Below are 22500 nucleotides of genomic sequence, written 5' to 3'. Positions count from 1 at the left end.
AATGTGAAAAGGCAACCTACAGAGAGGGAGATAATATTTGCAAATCATATAGCTGATAAGAGTTTAGCATCCACAATATATGAAGAACTCCTACAATTCAACAATAGAAAGACAACCCGATTAAAAATACAGTCAAAAAGCTTGAGTCGATATTCCTCTAAAGAAGGTTTACAAATGGACAAGCACATAAAAGATGCTCAGCATCGTTCACTGGTCATTAGAGATACACATCAAAACCACAGTGAGATGCCGCTTCATGGTTATAATAAAGGAAAGTTTCTGAACACGGGAAATAAATGTTGATGAGGTTGTGGAGAAACTGAAATCCTTCTATGTTGCTGGCAAGAATGTAAAACAATGCTGTCTCTATAGAAAACCATGTGGTGGTTCCTCAAGAATGTAATCTATTTATAATAGAAATATTATATGGCCAGCAATTCTACTCACAGGTACATGTACAAACTGATGGAAGACAGGGACTCAGGGGCGCCTGGGTGGCTCAGCCATTAAGCATCTGCCTTTGGCTCAGGATGTGATCCCAGAGTCCTGGGATCGAGCCCCGCATCAGGCTCCCTCTCGGCAGGAAGCCTGCTTCTCCCTCTCCCACTCCCCCTGCCTGTGTTCCCTCTCTCGCTGGCTGTCTCTCTCTCTGTCAAATAAATAAATAAAATCAAGAAAAGAAGAAAGAAAGGAAGAAAGAAGAAAGAAAAGGAAAGAAAAGGAGAAAGAAAAAGAAAGAAAGAAAAAGAAAACAGGGACTCAAACAGATATTTGTACACTGAGGACCATTGCACAATTGTTCACAATAGCCAAACCATGAAAACCACCCAAGATTTTTACAGTTAAATGGATAAATAAAATGTAATACATTCATATGATGGAATATTATTTGGCCATAAAAAAGGAAGGAAATTCTGATACCTGCTACACCATGGATGAACCTTGGGGATATCTTGCTCAATGAAATAATCCATACAGCAAAGGACAACTCTGATATGAATACACCCATATGCTCAGAATAATCATATTCATCGAGACAGGATGTAGAATTGAGATTACCAAGGGCCAGGAAGATGGGAGGGAAAGAGTTATCGTATAACGGGTATAGAGTTTCTGTTTGGGATGATAAAAAAGTTCTGGAAATAAGTATTGGTGATGGTCGTTCAATATCATGCATGTATTTTATGCAACCGAACTGCACACTTAAAATGGAGAAAATGGTTAATGTCATAGTATGCATATTTTACTACAATGAAAAAGCATGATTTTCCTTCTTTTGAACTAAGTCGCTCACGACCTCTACCTGCAGACCAGGTCACCCCCCCCATGAGCTCCAGATCTGAGTTTGCAGCTGAGAATACCTAAACTCCATACCCAAAATTGATGTCAGTGATTAACCACAACCAAGTCCCTGTTTACCTTGAAAAATTTACTTATTGTTCCTTTTCCCAAAAGCCTCATCTCTGTAATAGCAGTGCTACCATCCACGAGGTTGATTAATCTTTCATTCTCTCTTCCTCGATCCTGCCACCACTCAGCTCCTGAGCTTTTGTCTGGTTTTGTCTTCGCCAGTCCTTCCTTCCATCCAGATGGTGAATTGCCTTCCTCTTTCCCATCCCCGCAGCAGGTCTTGGTTCAAGGCCTCATCTTTTGTCAATAACTTGCTCTTGTTCTGTCTCCCTCCCTAGTGTCATCCCTCGTACCTGCAACTTCAGAACAACCACCACCATTTGCTTACATCGTGACAAATCCGATAATGCTACTCTCTTCCTTCGAAACGGTCCTTGACACTGTTTAGGATAAAGTCAAGAGCCCCTAGCAAACAAGACTGGCTCTTCACAACCTGAACCCTAACTCCTTTCGCAGTCATTCACCTCCCAGCAACACCAACGGCTCGCCCTTCATCATGTCTTCTTTCCTTCCTGCGAGTTCTATCTTTAATGCACACCCAGGGGAACACCGAGTTACCCTCTCAAATCCAGCTAAAATGCCACCTCCTCCATCGATCATTCCTCAGTTCCCACGGGAAGATTAGCTGTTCCCTGTCCTTGGTAGCATTGCATACTACTAGCAATTGTCCCACTGTGCAGGGGGTCCCTGTACCCTAACCCTAGAGCATAGGCTTCTATAAGCAGGACTGGGGTTTGATCCCGTTTGTTCATTTTTCACTGATTATAATTCAGAGAAACAAGACAAGAAAAGATTTCTTTCTTGCTATCCAGAAGTGACTGTTCAAGGGAGTTACTCAAATTTATTTAAAATATTTGTAATATCTAATGCTCTTTGAATGACTAAAATTAACAGAAATAGAAAATATAATATCTAGAGAATGCCTTTGAACTTTAAGTCAATGCAAAGATCATGGAAAACCTCATATACCCATATTAACTGGTCCAAATCTATAAGCATTTATTCTGTAAACATGCGTTGTGCTCCTGTTCCAATCCACATACTGACTAAAGGCAGGAGGTTTCCCGCCTGTGGCTGAACTGCAATGATATGAGTGATGACATCTATGTAAAGAGAGCAAATTTAATTTATTGGTCTGGAAAGTTTACTTCTGCTAAGTCACAGCACCCAATCTCCAGATGATTTAGGAGATATTTGAATAAGTAAATTTTTCAGCTCCAGCAAATCTGGCATGTTTCCCGTGATGTAGCACCGTTCAAAGCTGTGGGACTCTCGCGGGAAACGCGTAATATGATGACACAGCGGAGAGGCAGTTCTGGACTGGGAGTCGGGACTGATACCAACTGCGGTGACAGAGGGAGAATAAGTGAATTTTGGTTTTAACTTCAGACCTTTGATAAAAGTAAAGAAGTTGGACTCAAATCTGGACTTTGGAGATTGTTACAGAATGTTTGCTTCATAATTATTTGATTATGTGTATGTTTTATGCATTTTTTCATGCATTTCAAATTTTTAAAAAAAATCTCTTAAGATGCATGTACATGTCCCGAATGATCCTCCCCAAAATTTAAAATTGTGAAGACATGTCTGAGTAGCAATTTGATTCTGGCAGATAAAATGAGTTAAATTTATACAGCAGACAAGGCATAAAAAAAAAAAATCCCTTGAAAGGCAAATACATGGTGTGCTTCCTGCCAATAAGGACATAAAACTTCCTTGTGGCCATTAATGAAAAACAACACACGCTTCCAACGTGCTGTAGACACTAAAAAGAAAGAAAACACTCAAATGAGTCACCTATTTCCACATGCAGGCCTGAGAAGTTGTATAAATACCTCCAGCCTCTGGCAGAGCCCAGCAGACCGGCCATCGGTCAGAGAAGAACCGTCGGGGGACAGCAGCTATGCGGCTGGCCGTGCTGTGCGCTCTGTGTCTGCTGCCCAGCGGGCTGGCCCTGCCGCTGCCCCGGGAGGCAGGGGGCACGAGCGAGCCACAGTGGAAACAGGCTCAGGTACGTCCCTGGCCCACTCCCCGGGGGGGGGGCTCCCCAGCTCACCAGCAGCATGAGGAAGTGTGTTTTTCAATTTGGGTGGTTTTTCTGGTGATGTATATGTTTTAATCAAGTGGCTATCAAGAGCAGGCTGACTGGGTGGCCCCGTCAGTTGAGTGACCGACTCTTGGTTTCGGCTTTGGTCGTGATCTCAGGGTCGTGAGATCAAGTCCCGCCCTGGGCTCTGTGCTCAGTGGGGAGTCTGCTGGAGATTCTCTCCCTTTCTTGCTCACACACGTGCACACTCCGTCTCTCTTTTTTAAAAAACAAACCAAAACGCAGAGCGGCTTTAGAGCCTGCCCACGCCGGTTCACACTGCAGCTCTTCCCGCCCTCACTGCACAGGCAGTGTGGGAACGTCGGTACGTTTCTCTAGCTCAGTATTCTGGCTTGGAAGTTGGAGGGGGTACGCGCACTGTGGGGCACTTACACAGGAGTTGAAACAGGGTTCTGGCTCAATGAATTGAAGTCGTTGATGTTATTATTTATTGTGACCTGAGATTCTTTTCATGAAGAGCTGAGTGTTGCCTCTTAAGGTAGGGACTCCTGGTAACGGAGAGGCTTGACCTCAGAAAACAACGTAGAGGTTACAGCGGGCCCTGACCACCCGGTGGGGGTGGGGACGGTGGGCAGGTGTGGACTCCTGACTTCGCCCAATGGGGACACGAAAGTTCATGTGTCGCAGCTCACAGGATTCTTTTCCTGAATGAGGAAGTGAGGACAACGCTAACTGTTATGCATGCGACCATCACAGGCTATGAAGTGCTTCCTATACCTTATGTCATCGAATCGTTAGCGCCATCCCAGGGAAAAAGAAGGAGCCAAAGTTGTGCTGACTCATACTTGATAATGATAGTGATAGGAGTCAGGGACAGGTTTTTCTGGTTCCAAAGCCATGGTCTTTCCAATATACTTCTTAATAAGCTACCTAATAAGTATAAATAATTAATGTTTGGTAAAATAATGGGTTGTTGACTCCTAACTATTGTTCAAAAATTTAAGCTTTAAGTAAAGCCTACTTTTATTTCACATTAATTTTGACTTTCAAAAGTCCAATAATCTGTTAGATTGAACCATATGAAATTACTGATATTTGACTGTTTTTTTTTTACCTGCAAAACAGCAATTTCCTAAAGTCCAATCTAATGGGTTCTCCAAAAGGGGTACATTTGCAAGAGCCCCGAGTCCCTTCCCTTCACGTGCAGGTTGATAATAAGCCAGAGAGACGCTAGCTGCGTTTCACAGAAGGCAGGAAGTTCGCATCAAGAATGCAAAAAGATCTCTTCCAAAAGAGTGGCTTTGTAAAGCCTGTAGCTCAGAAAAGGATAAATGACTTACTTGTTTTAAAATAACAGATTCAGGGGCGCCTGGGTGGCACAGCGGTTAAGCGTCTGCCTTCGGCTCAGGGCGTGATCCCGGCATTATGGGATCGAGCCCCACATCAGGCTCCTCTGCTATGAGCCTGCTTCTTCCTCTCCCACTCCCCCTGCTTGTGTTCCCTCTCTCGCTGGCTGTCTCTATCTCTGTCAAAATAAAATAAAATAAAATAAAATAAAATAAAATAAAATAACAGATTCATTCCTAATTGTCATGGATGAATAGTGTTTGTTGTGTTGAAGGAAACACCATCCCTGGGACCTTGAAGAGAGAGTCCAATAGGACTAAGGTCACTGACACAAAGCACGCATTCCTGAGAGGTTCAGGGACAGGTAACCTTCCCGCCCACCGCGATTAGAGGATTAGACGATTGGACCGCACGGGTGTGCGCAGGGGTTTGAATCAGTCCAACAAAACCATCGTGCATCCTACAGCCCTCTCCATTGTTCTAATGAAATGGGCTTTGGAAACAGAACCTGAGGTCAAATGCAGGTCCTCTCGGGTGACCTTGTGCTGGAGAGTTGCTTAGTCTGAGCCGCGACTCTTCATATGTAAATGGGAATGACAATGCCGCACCTGCATCCAGGGCGGCCTGAGGTTTTCGAGGGAGCTACGTGTACGTGAGCTCCTGCCGCTCGGAGGTGCTTGGGACAAGGGGCTGCTCCTCTGTCCTTTACTTTTTCCTGTTTCCTGTTGAGGCTGCTGGACGGCCCTCCTCACGTCCACACACTGGGGTCCTTTGAGAAAGTCACAAGGATGCAGTGGCACGTGGGGTTCACCTGGGAGACCTGCTGTGTCCTGCAGCCCACAGAACGGGCAGCGAGGGGACTCAGGGCCAGCCCCGCTGCTGCACTGGTATGTGGCCCGGGGCCCTGCGTTCCATCATGTGGGCTTCACCGTCTGCACCTGGAGAACAAAACAATGTCACAGTATCCTCCCCCAGCACTAAAATCTTCAGACCCCGTAACCTCAGCAAGGCCCAGACCTCTGGAGACTCTCAGATGAGGGGGGCGACTTGGACCTCCGGGCAGGGTCTCTGCTGCGGCCCCTGAGGATTCGCTGGGTGCCTTCCCGCTTGGCTGTGACAAGCAAGTCTGTGTTGTATAAAGTGTGCAGTGGGTTCCTCCTCAAAACATTTACCGGGAGAGGGGCACCTGGGGTCTCGGTCGGTGAAACATCTGCCTTCGGCTCAGGTCAATCCCAGGGTCCTGCGATCCGCTCAGCGGGGAGCCTGCTTCTCCCTCTCCCTCCGCTCCTCCCTGCTTCTGCTCTCTCTTTCTCTCAAATAAATAAATAAAACCTTTTTTAAAAAATCCTCTTCTAAAAAAAACATTAAATGGGATAAAAGGGAAATGAAGGGGCCCCTTGGCGCATGAAATGGATGACGAAGTGTCCTTATCAACATTACATTTTCTCCTCGTTAATGCACACTTGTTTCCCTTGGTGGCCGCGTAAGTACCTTCAAACCACCACGTGAGTCCGCAGGACCCCGAGGCAGAGGGGCACGGCCTTCTGCGAGCTAAAGAGAAGACAGGACAGTAACGGAGACGACAGCACAATCCCTGTCTTCCCAACAGGACTACCTCAGGAGGTTTTATCCGTCTGACCCCAAAACAAGGGAGCCCGACAGCTTCGAAGCCAGACTCAAGCTGATGCAGAGATTCTTCCGTCTGCCCGTGACCGGAGTCCTGAACCCCCCCACGATCAAAATAATGCAGAAGCCCCGATGCGGCGTCCCGGACGTGGCCGAGTACTCACTCTTCCCAGCCCAGCCCAAGTGGGTTTCCAGCGTGGTCACCTACAGGTGCGTTCCCCTGGGCTCGCCCTGGCAAACGCTGCCAAGCCCGCCTCCTAAGGCCACATGCTGTTTTCCCGTTTGCTCCCAGGATCGTATCGTACACGCCAGACCTGCCGCGTGTCCGAGTGAATCAACTCGTGGCGAAGGCCTTGGCGATGTGGAGCCAGGAGATCCCACTGTCCTTCAGGAGAGTGTTAGCGGGGACGGCGGATATAATGATCAGCTTTGCAAGAGGAGGTAAGGAAGGTCGCTGCGGGCGGCTCCTGCGTGTCCTCTGCTCAGGACTGACAGTCTTCCCGTCTATGATCTTGATATCTGCTACATGCGTGACGATATGATCTTGATATCTGCTACATGCGTGACATACGTAATACATACAAAATACATACATACGTAATACATAACATCTACGTCACTGCACTGCTTCTAGTTTATTAATTTAGAGCCTCTCTTTATAGCAGGGACGGCAAGTGATGGCCCAGGAGCCGAATCCGACCCACCATCTGTTTTTGTGAAGAGATTCCTATCCTTCGTTTTGTTTTGTTTTGTTTTGTTTTGTTTTTTGTTTTGTGGGCAGTTTCAGCATTCTACGGATAAATGTTTATCAGAACACAGTGACGGTCCTTCATTTATGCATTATCGATGACTGCTTTGGGTACCGTGGGGAGTTTAGTATTCCTGACAGATACCACCACGTTCATAAATCCTAAATTACTTATTATCTTATCCTTTACAGAAAAAGTTTGCCAACCCCGTTTTGTAGCATGAATCCTGATAGATGTATATATGTGAATATAGGAATATTTATGGGTCAGGTTAAAATATGGCTAATTAACATCACCCAGACAGGGGTGACCGCTTCCAAAGGCCCTAAGTGGGCTCCCCGACGGCCTGTTGCCAACACCCTCACTGGAGTAAGAAAGGAGAACCTGAGAGCATTCAAATTACAGGATTTGAGGAGACAGAACCCACACACGGGGTTGCTATTAATGGCTAGCATTTTATGATGCAAATGTAAAGAAAAATGTTGTTCTTTTCAGTCTGTTCTAATGTTAAGCTGCCCAAGGGTGTGAATTTAGCTGAAATCTGAACTTTGGCCACAATCCTGACACCACCAAAGAACATGTCCCCGAGAGCACTGATGAGGGCAGTCCACGTCTGTCAAGAGATGGATTGAATCCGTTGGATTCGAACGGATGCAGTCTGATACTGATTCAAAATTCAGCATGTCTGCATCGCAAACAAAAGCACGGACGTAGTTCACCGTGACACACTGTGCCCGGTTCTCCAAGACAGCATCCACTCTGCCCGCAAAGACTAAGCCAGGTTTTTAGGAGGAGTTCTAGTTAAAGGTGCAAGTATCTTGCCCTCCCTCTCCATCCTGCCACCATTGGGCCAAGTACAGCGATCAGATTTAACCCCTCGATGCCCCTGGAAGTTGGATGTGATGCACTTAAAGTGCCATATTCAGTGAGCCCTCGTCTCTGGCGGTGAGCAGCGCGGAGCAGTGGTTTTGTGAAAGAAAACTGGCCTGTGACCAGCACCACGTGGCCGGGCTGATCTCCGCAGCCTCTGTAACCACGTAAAGTACAAGGAGATCGACTCACTCACGTAGCACAACCCCCTTTTTCTTTCAGCTCACGGGGACTACAACCCTTTTGATGGACCGGGAAACACCCTGGCTCATGCCTTTGCACCGGGGCCGGGCCTAGGGGGAGACGCGCACTTCGACGAGGACGAGCACTGGACGGATGGCAGCAGGACAGGTATGGTTCCCGCTCGCTCTTCGGCTGCACGCAGTGTTTAGAGCTCTGAACGCCCTGTACAGTTGCTGCAGTTAATGGTAATTACTGACCCAGCATTAACTGCCAATGCTGTGTAGACAGAGGATAGGGGGAGGCTGCGGGCTCAAACCACACTGGATTCAACCAGCCACTTGGCACGTGCCTTCGGTCAGGTTATCGACTTCTCTGGGCCCGTTTCCGTCTATGAAGTGGGACTATAATTCCCACCGCCTAGGATTGTGGCTGGAAGTAAATGATAGAGTGTTTTTACAGTGCTTTACACACTGTTGGGATATCTTCGTAATTTCATAAATTAGAGTTCTATTTCCCAAAAGTAAGTTTTTTTTTTTATTGGAGGAGAAGGAGGAGCAGAGATTAGGATATTTAAGCCTCGTGCACAATTCTGAGGTCATTCTCTGTTGTTCAAAAGGAAGCCAGCCCATCGTATTCACCACCTTACAAAGTGGGAGATTACGAACACCCCAGAAAACTATGGAGGAAAGCTCTGGTGTAAACAACACCAAGTGGAGATGATTCTGACAATAAATTAATTGAATAAAGTACCGTGGCTGCTCACTGTCCCTGAGAGGGAGGTCGGCACTAGTGTTGGGTGGTGGGACGTCACCACCAAAGTGATGCCTGGGGGTCAACATCCAGCCTTTGTGAGGTGGTGACACGGGCTCGCTTCCGCACCCTGCGTGTCTTGCTCGACCCCCTTCCTTCCCCTCCGGGTGGCCTCACCGAGTGCCCCCGATCTCCACCCACCGTCAGAGCCCTGGCCACTCCGCCGACTCCCAGGCTCGCGCCGTCCGCCTTGCTGGTGAAGCCCATCTGTGGGTCTGAGGGAAGATGATTCCGTAGGTCAGAAACCAAACCCAGCGTCGCCAGGGTACCCTGCTTTTAGTCTCGGCTTCCTCAAGGCCGACGTTCTCTCTCCTGACGCTTGAGGTCACTGTCAGTGACTAGCCATTACTCTCCAGATAGTGGGGAACTCTCCGTAGTGTGACAAACCTACACAGTAGGAGTGATTATCTCCGTTTAACAGACGAGGAACTGAGACTCGGGAGGTCAGTTCATGCGTCCACAGAGTCCAGCTGGTAAGCAGCAGAGCCGGGTGTCAGGCCTGGGTCCCCAGCACCTCTGAAGTGTTGCTTTCCACTCCAGAAGACTGCTGTCTCGTGATTATGTAAGAAAAACAGCACATTTTGCAAAAACAGAAGGGGCGAGGAGATTAAAGCACTCCTTTGATGCTCCTTCTCAGCCCTCCACTCGTGAGGCCCAGACACAAGTCAGTGGCCCGCAAACGCTCTGAAGAGGTGTGTGTTCTTGTAGTTCCTCGTTCTATTGCGTGTCACGCACGACGTTATTCACAGAGCTGCCCTTGGAGTTACTGCGTGTCACTCTTGGTTGTAGGAGTTAACTTCCTGATCACTGCAACCCACGAACTTGGCCATTCTTTGGGCCTGGGTCACTCGTCTGATCCCAATGCCGTGATGTATCCAGCCTACAGAGTTGGAGACCCCAAGAATTTCAAACTTGCACCAGATGATATCAAAGGAATCCGGAAACTTTATGGTAATATTTATGGTTTCACACTGTCTCCTGTGGGTGGGCGTGCTGGAGCAGGAAAGGCTGGGAAATGGGTATCCACTTGGAAAAACACTGGAACTTACATCTAAAAGCCCATTGAGGAGAGAAATTTGAGACCTTAGATCCTCAAAACGTCACCAGGCTATTTTATACGGCAAGTATATTGATTTTACGTTTTTAGTAACACGGTATCATTCGGTGAAATCAGGAAAATGACACGACTGAGGTATTTTTTTCCCCAAGCTGCCCCTCACTGTGCTTTCTTGCTCAGTTCAGACACTTTAGAGAGTGTCCCCTGGGGGGATGGGCTCAGGAACACAGCACCTTCCTTCCCAGCTGCCGAAGATCCTGAATGATTGGACGAGCATGAAAGTGCTTCCGGATGACAGGGCGATGTCCTCAGGAGAAGATCACTCCTAGAATAAAAGGGATATAAATGATCAGTCGAACCTAGAACTTACCATCAATGGCATTTCCTAAACTGTGTTCCCAGAACACTGAGTAGTCCTACAATACAATTCCCAGAAAAGGAAGCTGTGGAAAAACCAGGTCAAGAAAGAGTAGCTGTCATACTGGAGGCCCACGGGATAGTAAGCGCACCCGCCACTCGAGGTAGCCCCGCTCCCCCTAGATTATAATCCTCTTTGTGGAACGCTGACTGAGCCCTCACAGAATAGCATTCCAGAGAACATTCTGGAAAATACCACGTAACTGCACCTTAAAGTTGTGACTCAAATTGCTGCTGTTGCCGAAAAGTTCACGAAACTCCAACAGTTGTCCATGAAGTTACCACCAACAGAAGACCACGCCTCCCTCACGTACATCCTCGTGGAATACTCCGTGGCCTGTGTCACTGTCCCAGGACCCAAAGGAAATTAGAAAGGGACCAAAAGGCACTGACTAGAATTCACATGAAGCAGACAGATCAAGGCGTTGAATCCCTAAGTATTAGACAATGAGGTGCCCCGGTCAATGGAAAGAAGTAACTTCTGGACAATGAAAGAAGACTTAATTACATAGGTTTTACATTTAGCGAGTTCATTAATCCAAGAAGTCCTATGAACAGAAAATATACATTCAAAAGAGTGTGATGAAACTCAGGGATGCTCTTCCCAGAATAATACAAACCACAGCTGCCGTGCGTCCCACATTTCTCGGACCCAGCACTTCACAGGCCTTCACTCACGTACTGCGACAATCCAGTGAGCCGCTGTCACCCTCACCTCGCACGCGGGTGATGTCGCGTTGACAGAGGACGCGCGGTGCCTGACCTGAGGTGGTGCGGCTGATAGATGCAGACAGGGGCTGCAGAGACTTCTGGCCCCAGTCCGCCCTCCATCCAGCACTGCCCCCTTCGCCCCTGGCGGGGTGGTCTTCAGAACCTTGTTCCGGGCACAGAAGAGTGGGCTGGGTGGGTGACAGATACTACTGACCGCGACATGTCTTCTGTTTTCCTCGTTTTAGGATGGTTTTACGTGTTCTCTGTCAGATGTTCTTATTTTCTCTCTTAACAGGAGAGAAAAGTAACTCAACAGCGAATTAGGGACACAGGGAAGAACCCACATTCGTTCGGTGGGTGCGGTGTGGTTGCTCCCCAGCCAGAGTTAACGCACACGGTCCCTGAGCTCCATTTAGCGCCCTGTCGGTACTTCCGGTTCTTCCCGGCGTCGCAGCTGGTTTTCACCTGCCTCGCTCTCCTGGGGAAAGCTCCTTGTGGCACGAGTGTCTCCTTCATCGATGACTTTCCTCAAGCAGTCACTTGGTACATGGTAATAAATGTTAAATACACATATAAATAAAGTTTTTACTCCATGGCAAAAGGATTTCTATCGGGAAGTACTGTTTCTGTGTCAGAGAGGACACGCTATATGACGAAATCAAAGACCCAAAAAACAAACAAAAACCCCACATCATTTCGGGTCTTCAGCTGCACCTGCACTGTCCCCGAGCGGGCAAGGAGAGGGCTCTTCATGGGCACAGCCCGAAGGCGCCCCAGTTCCCCTTTTCCTCCTGGCCCAGGCTTTCACTCTGAGTGTCTGGGAAGTCCAGTTCTTCCCACAAAAGGCATGTGAATTCCCAGGAGTTTACATTCCCACAGTCACTTCCGGCTGAGTCCTGCCCTGGACCTGACGTCACTGTGTCTCCCCTGACCCGGCCTTCCTGGGTTCCCTTTCCTTGGCCCAGAGCCAACCCAGACGTCAGTCACACCCTCTTCTAAACCCATAACTAGTAAGGAGACTAAATCAGTATTCAAGAGTCCTCTGACAAAGGAAAGCCAGGACTGAACTTCACCAGTGAATTCCACCAAACACTTAAAGGAGAACTGACACTGATTCTTCTCAAACTTTTCCAAAAAATTGAGCAGGAAGGAACACTCCCTTACCCATTCTACAGGACTGACATTACCCTTATACCAAAGCTAGACAAAGACACTACAAGAAAAGAAAACTACAGACCAATATTTCTTATAAAATTGATGCAGAAATTCTCAACAAAATACTAGCAAGCCGAATTCAGCAGCATAGTCAAAGGATTATACACCCTGCAAGTAGGATTTATTCCTGGAATGCAAAGATGTTGCAATGAGCTGAAAATCAATCAGTGGGATGCACCACATTAACAAAAGGAAGGGAAAACCACATAATCATCTCAACTGACAGAGAAAAACATTGGACAAAATTCAAACCCTTTTATGGTAAAAACACTCAGCAACACTAGGAATTGAAGGAAACTCCCATGACATTATAAAAATATGAAAGATCCACAATAAACATCATACTCAGTGGTGAAAAGATTTAAATCTTTTCCTCTAAGATCAGGAACAAAACAAGGATGCCTGCTTTGGCCACTTCTACTGAACATCATACTGGAAGTCCTAAGCAAAGCAATTAGATAAGAAAAACAAAATACATCCAAAATGAAAAGGAAGAAGTAAAATCATCTCTGTTCACAAGGATAAGCTCTTGTATACAGAAAACCCTAAAGATCACAGACACACACGCACACACACACGCACACACACACACACGTGTTAGAACTAAGAAAGTCAACAAAGTAGCAGTATACAAAGTCAACAAGCAAAAATCAGTTGCATTTCTGTACACTAACAATGAACAGTCTGAAAAGGAAATTAAGCAAACAACATCATTACCAATTGTATCAAAAATAATAAAATACTTAGGAATTAAGGAAGGAGGTGAAAGAAATCAAAGAAGATAAATTAGTGGGAAAATCCCATGTTTGTGGACTGGAGGACTTAATATTGTTAAAATGTCAATACTACCCAAAGTAATTTACAGATTTAATGCAAAAGTCAAAAACTTACGCTAAAATCCTTATGTAATCTCAAGAGACCCTGGAAAGCAAAAACAATCCTGAAAAAGAACAAAGCTGGAAAATTCACACTTCCTGATTTCAAAACTTACTACAAAGCTACAGGAATCAAAACAAGATGGTGCTGGGCGCGTGGATGGCTTGGCTCAGTCAGGAACATCTACCTTTGGCTCGCGTCATGATCCCAGGGTCCTCACTGGGCTCCCTGCTCGGAGGGGAGTCTGCCTCTCCCTCTGCTCCTCCCCCTGCTCGTGCTCTCTCTCTCTCTCTCAAATAAATACATAAAATCTTAAAAAAAAAATAAGATGGTGATGGTGTAAAGAGAGATACAGAGGCCAGTGGAATAGAAGAGTCCAGAATAAACCCTCACATATGCAGTTGGAGGATTATTCCTATAACTACACACAAAACATAATTTGATCATTACTCTCAGTTAACCATTCAACAAACATTCATTGAGTCAAGAACTTGGGGAGAGAAGAAGCATGCAAAGGTGAAAAGCACATAGCACGTACCTTCCAGAATCTCAAAGTCTGATGAATAGAGCAGATATTCCAGAAATAATTACAACACACCAGGTTAAGTGCTACAGAAAAGGACTGGCAATGTGTTGAGTTTCTGAGGTCCAGTCTACAATTTCTAGGGACCACAGATGACGTGCAAGTCCAAAACTCCAGTTGACCATCAAGTATTCTGGACACATAGGACCCCTCTCAGAGGCTTGGGACCCCCCACCAGCCTGAGCGAGACTGTCTTACAACTGTGATAGAACGTAGGCATCACAGACTCCAGACCACATCACAGTCTGAAGGCTCCCCCCCTTCCCTCCAAGGCACAGGAAGGACACCCAGGAATAAATCTCCTGTGTGTCTAATTACGTCTTGGCATCTGCTTTTTGGGGGACCTAAACGACCATACGGGGGGTTTCTGTAATCTGTCACTGCACTAAACAGTGGCTTGCAATGACAATCATTGTATTAAGTCCCATGATTTTGTGGATCGGGAATTTGGGCAAGTCTCCACAGGGTGATTCCTTTGCTTCCTGGGGCAGATGGACTGGTTGGGAGGGTCTGAGATGGCTTCAGTCCCTTGTCTGTCACCTTGTGACAGGCTGCTGGAGATCGGGGCTCAGCAGGGACTGCTGGCCTTATCCTGTACACACTGTCTCTCCAGCTTGGAGATGGTACGGTGGTGGGACTTCATACCTGGAGGCTCCGGGCTCCAAGAGCAGGTGCGTCCACAAGCAAGGAGAAGCTCTATAGCCCTTTGCCTCTAGCCTCAGAAGTCACAGAACATCACTTCTGCGGTAGTCACTGGTGAAAGCAACCGCAACCCCACCAGACTAAAGATGAGGGCGTACCCATGGAACTCCATGCAAGAAATGCCGCAAAATTTACGGTCGTGTTTTAAAACTGCCACATGGGGTCACCCTTTCTCTTATGAAACAGTCCATCATTTAAACCGGAGGAGCTTTGTTCATTCCGACTGAAGGTACCCTTGCTTCAGCAAAATGCTGGGTGAAATGAATGGAGAAAGAAGTGGTCCATATATACAGTGGAATATCACTCAGCCATCAGAAAGGATGAACACCCAACATTTGCATCAACATGGGTGGAACTGGAGGGGATTATGCTGAGTGAAATAAGTCAAGCAGAGAAAGACAATTGTCGTATGGTTTCACTCATATGCGGAACATAAGAAATCGTGCAGAGGACCATAGGGGAAAGTAGGGAAAGCTGAATGGGAAGAAATCAGAGAGGGAGGCAAACCATGAGCGACTCTGGACTCCAGGAAACAAACTTAGGGTTACAGAAGGGAGGTGGGTGTGGGGATGGGGTAACTGGGGGATGGGCATTAAGGAGGGCATGTGTGGTGATGAGCACTGGGTGTTACATGCAACAGACGGATTGCTGAACACTGCATCTGAAATTAGTGATGTGTTACAGGTTGGCTAATTGAATTTGAATTTAAAAAATGAAAATAAAATAAAAATGCTATAGGGATCAGCAAAAATAAGTCCTAGTTTGTGCCCTCTTTGGCACCACAGCCCAGATGTGACTGCCCCAGCCAACTAAGAGAGAACTCAGTGTTAGGGCTTCAGTGTTCAGGAGACAGATGGAGCTAGAGGCCATGTCTCTGGGGATGCAACTGTTTCTCTGGGGATGGAGTTTACGTTTTCCGTAAGTGTGGAAGCTGTCAGGCAACATGACCTCTGCCCACATAGTCACTGATCTTTCTACGTGTGTGAAGGTAACTGACACTAGCAGGTGGGGGGAGGACGGTGACCTGCTCTTTGGCCTGACCTCCAGCCGAGGGACAGCCCTGACCTGCTGGGCAACTTCCCCTGGTAAGAAGAAACATGGTGTCACGATGACCAAAGGACGATGGGCCAAAGTTTAAAAGGAAGCACAGCCTTTTATCCCTGACACAGCTTCCTAAGGGTCGGAGGCTGTAGAACCAGGGACCAGGACTCTTCTTGGTTACAACACAGTTGTGGACTTGCTCTCACAGCCTGGATGACGGTGACAGGCAAGTTTGTTCTCGGCACAGGCGTAGGGGCACCCTGTGCTTGAAGACACTTTGACAACTACCGCGTTATCCCAACGTGTTTGAGAGGCTTCCTTGCCTTGCCTCTCCAATTAGCAAGTTCACCTGGCCCTGAAAAAGAGCAAGCAACTGTATAGAAAGTGGGGAACCGTACAGAAGGCGTTGAACTTCTGTCGGAACGAACTCCTCCTCCTCCGTTTCCTCAGTTTACCTGTAACCGGATCACACACAGGGAAGGGGCTACCTCAAAGCCCGCGGACCACACATCTTGTCGACGGGTCACTCTGGTGCAGGAGCCATGCTCGCCTAACGCTTCTTTAGGCTTCTCCTCTCCCTGATCTCTCCCCCGTGATATTGGCGGGAACGGTGGAGTTCTTGGCAAAAATGCAGAGTCCGTGTTTGAACTGTTTGGAGTTAAAACTTCGTGATTAGTGTGATCACTGGCACAGAGAAGTCGCCCAATACCCATTTGTTGAATGAATGAATGAATGAGTATTAATTTGAGTTAAGTTGCTCAACTAAAATTTTCATTTTGGGCATCTCTCAGAAGACCATGATATAAATCGAGAATGAGAGGCAAAATACAGGCTACTTTAAATTTGAACTAGCTAAAGGTTTCTATTCAGCTGCTTAAGTATTAACACTTAGGAAGATATTCGTTATCATTTACTGAGAGTAAATTTCCTCTGAACTTCATTTCTCATGTGTCCAGATCAGACTATTATGCCTTTTTACAGAAACCCTAATATTCTGATTATCTTAATAACCATCACATCACCAACAAAGACTAAAGGGTATCATTTTAATGACTTTCAGATGGGGGGCTTATCTGTTTAGTTCAGTACCTAGAAGAGCTTGTGACATAGAGTCAGCACCCATTGAACGTTTGTTGAATGAAGGAATGAATTAATTGGTGGTTAAATGGTCTGGAAAAGCATTAGTTGGAAATTGACTTTGTCCTGCACGATGGCCCCTATGCAGGGCTCGCTGGGCCCTCCACACTCCAAGCACCCCAGTGGTCTGTGGCTACCCAGCAAATAAACCCAAAACCTAGTGTCCTGAAATGACTACAATGATGTATTATCACTCATAATCCTGTGGATCGACCAGATTCTTCTCTGGCCTCGTTCCGGATCTCAGCAGTCTTCGGTCAGGCAGTGGCTGGTCTCGAATGTCCAAAACCACCTCATTCATAAGTCTGGTCCTTGGCACGGTGGTTGGAGAGCTGGCCCTTCTTTCTTTGCCCAAATGGTCTCTGCACAGCGGCCAAAGGCCCAGACCTACAGTTTCCAAGAAGCAAGAAGCGAAAGCAGCACGTTTGCCAATTTCCACCTGTTGAATCGGACCTGGTGCCAGGAGGCCGGGATTCAAAGTGCGGGAAGCGAACTCCATTTCTCAGTGGGAGAACTCAACAGAGAACACGAAACCGTCTTCAGGCCGCCCTCCCTGCTGGCGTTCTAGGGATCACAGCGGCCCTGAGAGGGGGATAGCAGCTCGTCCACTGCATCAAAGAGGGAATTCTCATGGCTGCCACATGATGACACTCGGGTCTGAAGACGGGGCTGGGCATCTCTGGTCTTTACTCTTGCTTCTCCAATAAGGTGCCATTGAGAATATGTACAAAGTACAACCAAACAAACTGACTTGACGTCGACCTTGTGTCTCGCTCGCGGGTCTCATTCTTGTACCCGAAAGTCATGTTACTTGTAGAATTATCAATCAGGGTCTCGTGTTGCTTTTTGGCTCCAAATACTGTCCCTTCAGGGTTTCCCATCATTATTGTCCACGCAAAAAACAGTCATTCCCTATGCAGTCTGCACTTCCTTTCTTCTCACGACCCAGACAATGGTTCAGCCACCAGCATGTGGCCCGTGCTCTGTTCTCTGAACAAGACCGTGCGCACCTGAGTTGACCACATGGATTTCAGCTCCAGGCTGATTGCCCTAGTAACACACCCACTCTCTCTGCTGATGGTTCCTCTGAGAAGGCAAAGTCCTCAGTAAGGGCCTAGCCATCATAATTCCCCCCCCACCCCCAAATCCTGATGATATTCCTTATTTTCTTCTAGCAACTTTATTTTTCTATATTTAGCTTCTTACTTATTTTTATATTTTGAGCTTATTTTTGGACGATTTGTATGTTTCTATACCCGTACCACGTTGTTTTTCCTACTGCGGCTGGGTGATATGTCTGACTAGTTAGTAGAGTGAGTCTCCTTTTTTCTTTTTCATGATTGTCTTTTTTTTTTTAGTAAAATAGATCCAATTTATTGAGTCCCTGCTGTAGTTTGCTTTTCTCATTGCACGGTTGTTTATGCATATTGATACCATCTAAAGCAGTCCCTTACCCTAACTTCTTTTTTTTATTATTATGTTCAATTAGTCAACATATGGTCTTAATCAGGGGTCAGAGAACTACAGCCCAAGGGCCAAACTCTGACCACTGATTATTTTTGTAAATAAAGTTTTATTGGAACACACAATACCCATTTGCTTACATACTGTTAGTGGCTGCTTTTGAGCACGACAGTAGAGTTGAGCAATTGTATCCAGCCACCAAATCTTAAAATGTTTAGTATTTTTACAGAAACAGTTTGCTGACTCCTGGACTTAGTTACTCACAGACTTGAATTCTTCTGCATAAAGTTCCAAGTTCTTGAGTACAAGCAACAGACATTGGTTTTATCTAACTTAATGCGGAAATGAATTTACTGCAGAGGGCACTGGAGTTCACCGGATCTCTCAGGAAAAAGCCCAGAGAAACAGGCTCAAAAAACGGGCATGACCCAAGGAAAAACAGACAGCAGCAGGCAGACAGGACTACACTGCAGGGAGCCTGGTTGGGATGCCAGCATGGATGCTGCCACAGTGAAAAGTCCTCTGAACCCTCCCTGCCTCCCTGTTCCACTGAAGACACTGAGAAGGAGAATGTTTTGTGTGAGCTAGGGTCACACACTCATACGCTAGCTTCCAAAGAGCAAAGGTGTGTCTGGCCCTCCGTCCACATCCACAGAGAGGGGAGGGTCCTGCCTCCTACCAGGACTCACTCAGTAGAGCATTCGTTTTAAATACGAGCAGGGGGGTGCCTGGGTGGTGCAGTTGTTAGGCGTCTGCCTTCGGCTCAGGGCGTGATCCCGGCATTATGGGATCGAGCCCCACATCAGGCTCCTCCGCTGGGAGCCTGCTTCTTCCTCTCCCCCTCCCCCGCTTGTGTTCCTTCTCTCGCTGGCTGTCTCTTTCTCTGTCAAATAAATAAATAAAATCTATAAATAAATAAATAAATAAGAGCAGGGCAGGATCTCCCCGATAGCAGCTGTGACTTTGCTTGAAATTGCATTAAATTAGGGCAAAATTGTTATCTTTAAATATTGCATCCTCTTTTGTGAAAATGATTTATCTCACTTTTAATTCAGCGCTTTCTTTACGCCATTTGCCGGAGTGTTAAATGTTCTTCTGTCATGGTCTTGTGAATTTTTGTCTCATAAGTCCTTGATATTTTACAATTTCATTATTGTTGTGTTGGATGTTTGGGTATTTTGTTGTCTATTATCTTCTTGATTTTATTATGGTATTGAGGGATAATGCTGATTTTTCTGTAGTGATCTTACAAGTATTTAAACTTCTTTTTACTTCTAAAACTCTGTTGGTTTTCTTTTATCTTCTATGTAAATGATCGCAATACTTGCAAGTGACGATTTCATCTCTTCCCATCCAATCCTTATATTTCTTAGTATTTTTTCCTGTCTTATTACTTTGGCCTGAATCTTCAGGGTTATGCAGAACATTATGTTAACATCCATTCTTGTACTGTTCTTAATCTTGAAGCAAAGGCTTTTCAAGTTTCTCCAGGTAAAATATAAACACTTTTTTATCCCATTAGGGAAATTTCTTTTTATTTCTAGTTTTCTACCAACTTAAATTGTAAATAAGGTGCTTTTTCTGCATCTGTTGAAAAGTTCCTAAGTATTTCCTTCTTTAGCTTGTTAGTATGTGAAATTACATTAATAAATTTTTTTTCTAATGTAGAATTTTCTCCTTGCATTCCTAAAAATTAACCATAACTTCTCACAATATATTATATATTTTTAATCATTACTGAATTCAGTTACATAATATACATTAGGGTCCTTGCATCTGTATTCACAAATGAGACTGGACTATCATCTACTTTTATTGGACTGTTTTTATCAAGTTTTGATATTAGGGTTAAACTGGCTTCATAAAAGGAGTTGGCAATCTTTTCTTGAAAGAAATGATAAAACTAAGGTTACAAATCAAAAAGATGGAGAACATTTGAAAATAAAAATTATTTCCAAAATTACAATTTGTTCTTTAAAAAAATTAATAAAAATAGAAAAGTAACCAGCTGCCCAAACTCCCCAGCCTGCCCCCGGAGACCTCCATGTGCTCTCCTGGCACAGTTTTTAACAGTGGCCCCTTTCATCCTCAAAATGTTACTGCTGGGCAGTTAATTATCCACAGGGGTGAGCCCACCGTATAGACATGGGTTCGACGCTGCGTATTAGCTGGATCGCGTGGTAAAATCACTGGCCTGTCTGGGTTTCCGGTGTCCCATCAGCAGAATGGAAACTGAGGAGTTCGAATAAAGCAAGTAAACTCTTAACTTCTGAACAAAAGTCAGTTGATTCTAGGGATTGTCATTCCCAGCAATCTTCAAAAGGGAGCAACGATCCCAACAGCCAGACTCAACCCAACAGCCTTCCGGAACCATCTCGGCTAGAGGCAGGAAGTACAGATGAGGCCACACCACTGTGAAATGACTGGTTTCTGCCCCGGTTCCTGGCACAGAGCGCCTGAAACCCTTTTAATGTCCTATGTGATGAGAGCACGAGGAGAATCTTCTGTTCTAACTGTTGGCCTTTGACCCCAGTGCCTGACACAGGGCTCCTAAACTCTTGTTCTTTCCTGGGACATGGGAGTACCTTTTATTTTTATGAGGTGATCCCGCGTGGGCTCCATTTAAAACAGATGAAGCTATGGTTAGAACCTTGAAATTCCAGCTCCCCCACCATTCTCTTGAGAAAGGAGAGGCTGAAACGGGGTTAATGACCAGTCATGCCTACGTGATGAAGCTTCCATTAAAAAAAACCCAAATGTGGGGGACTCAGAGAGCTTCCAGGTGGTGAACACATCCACATACCGGCTGGGTGACACACCCCAACTCCAGAACTCCTGTGCCCGGGGCCCTCCCAGACCTCACCCCACGCATCTCCTCATCTGGCTGTTCACCTGTTCCCTTCATTGTGGCCTTTAATAAACTGGTGGGTGTAAGTGTTGCTCCGAGTTCTGTGAGCGGCCCTAACAGATGATTGACTCCAAGGAGGGCAATCGTGGGAACACAGGACTCGTGACCCCGCTGCTCAGAAGTCGCAGCTAAGCAGGGGACCTACTGCTTATAGTGGGCAATGGAGATGGGCCGGTGGGGGGGGGGCGGGGGCAGTGTCCCGGGACTGAGCCCTTAGCTTGCAGGACCTGAGGCCGTCTCCGTGTAGACAGTGTCAGAACCTTGTTAAACAGGACCTGAGGCCATCTCCGTGTAGACAGTGTCAGGACTGAGTTAAACAGGACCTGAGGCCGTCTCCATGTAGACAGTGTCAGGACTGAGTTAAATTGGTGTTGCGGAGAGCTGGTGTCAGAGCGTCGTGCGTGGTTGTGGCGGGGAGACCCAGGAGGAAGCCTGGCTGCTCGTCCCACGCTGCCGATGCCTAGCAGCCCACCGCCGCCCGCCCTGCGCACCAGGTCAGATGTGGGATCCCTGAGCGCAGGCTCCCTGCAATGCTCCTCTCTGAAAACCAGGCAGCCCCACCCGTCCCCACCGCTGTCCCACCAGCGGTCTGGTGGGCCGGCCCCTCGAGGCCTGGGTGTTCCTTGCACTGGCAGTCTCCCCGCCACCAGCCACCACTACGTTCGCACGGCTTCAAAGTATAATCTCACCCGTGTTTTTCTTCCTTCTCTTTGACGTACTCGAAAGTGAAATGGAAATATGTTTTCCCATCTTTGGTACAGTCAACCTTCCCTTCCCTGGAGCAAAGAGAACATGTTTTTCAAGTTATGGATTTAAGGAACTTCAAGCGTGGGGTGAAGGAACAAGGAGAGGAATTTCCCAGCAGACCCAAGCTAAGTGATGGTGGTTGGGCAAGAGGTCTGTACGTTCGGGCGCAGGCGGGAGCCAGGCTCTGCTCCGGGTCCTGACCCCGGGAAGCAGCATCCAGACAGGCAGTAAGTGGTTCATCCAGGAAAGCGGGGGCCCAGGCACAGGGTTTCAGAGCTTTGCCGAATATTCTAGAGTCCTTCATGGGTCAGGGAAACTGCCAGAAGCTGCGAGTCCCGCCGGAAGGGTGCGGACACAGACAGCAGCCGGGGAGCAGTTACCGGGGTGGAGGGGTGACGGGCGCAGGAGTGAGAAACTCGGCCCAGTGGATGGCAGCTGGGACTCAGGATCAGGTGGACTCATGGGCCGTGATTCTTGCAGGCCCAGGCTCCCGGTCTTTGATCCAGCCCGTGACGGTACAGCAGACCGCTGACCCGCTGTGAATCTCGTACGTGAGGGGCCGTCTCTCTGTGCACCGTCCCAAGATTGCCCCTCCACACC

At 46.9% G+C, this 22500-nt stretch overlaps 1 protein-coding gene and 2 long non-coding RNA genes across 5 annotated transcripts in view; 1 reads left to right on the top strand and 2 right to left on the bottom strand.

Annotated features, from left to right (window-relative positions):
- The window catches only part of LOC117803302, a 21190-nt gene extending 9642 nt beyond the window's left edge, over window positions 1-11548 (bottom strand). Inside the window, exons 1-2 of the long non-coding RNA XR_004626983.1 lie at window positions 10726-11548; window positions 9184-10424 (exon numbers count right to left, since the gene is read on the bottom strand). This is a non-coding gene — a long non-coding RNA (uncharacterized LOC117803302). The remainder of the gene's footprint in view (window positions 1-9183; window positions 10425-10725) is intronic.
- On the top strand, window positions 2522-22500 carry MMP7 (matrix metallopeptidase 7). Of its 3 annotated transcripts, XM_002922021.3 has the most exons (6): window positions 2990-3421; window positions 6414-6640; window positions 6723-6871; window positions 8272-8400; window positions 9832-9993; window positions 11523-11659. In XM_002922021.3, the coding sequence occupies exons 1-6, from the start codon at window positions 3314-3316 to the stop codon at window positions 11549-11551; spliced, it is 804 nt and encodes a 267-aa protein (XP_002922067.1). In that variant the 5' UTR covers window positions 2990-3313; the 3' UTR covers window positions 11552-11659. The 3 variants fall into 3 exon arrangements, with proteins under 3 accessions (XP_019658148.1, XP_002922067.1, XP_034521537.1); XM_019802589.2 differs by lacking the exons at window positions 9832-9993; window positions 11523-11659 and adding an exon at window positions 22381-22500 and having other exon boundaries at window positions 2522-3421; XM_034665646.1 differs by lacking the exon at window positions 9832-9993 and having other exon boundaries at window positions 11523-11623.
- Window positions 15220-22382, bottom strand: LOC117803303. The gene is made up of 3 exons (XR_004626984.1): window positions 21843-22382; window positions 16100-16292; window positions 15220-15999 (listed from the first exon to the last, which is right to left on the bottom strand). It is a non-coding gene; the product is annotated as an uncharacterized LOC117803303 (long non-coding RNA).

This window comes from Ailuropoda melanoleuca, chromosome 8 (genome assembly GCF_002007445.2).
Source record: "Ailuropoda melanoleuca isolate Jingjing chromosome 8, ASM200744v2, whole genome shotgun sequence".
Classification (NCBI taxonomy): Eukaryota; Metazoa; Chordata; class Mammalia; order Carnivora; family Ursidae; genus Ailuropoda; species Ailuropoda melanoleuca.
The sequence above is the reverse complement of the archived record's forward strand: the minus strand, read 5'-3'. Positions and strand labels throughout refer to the sequence as shown.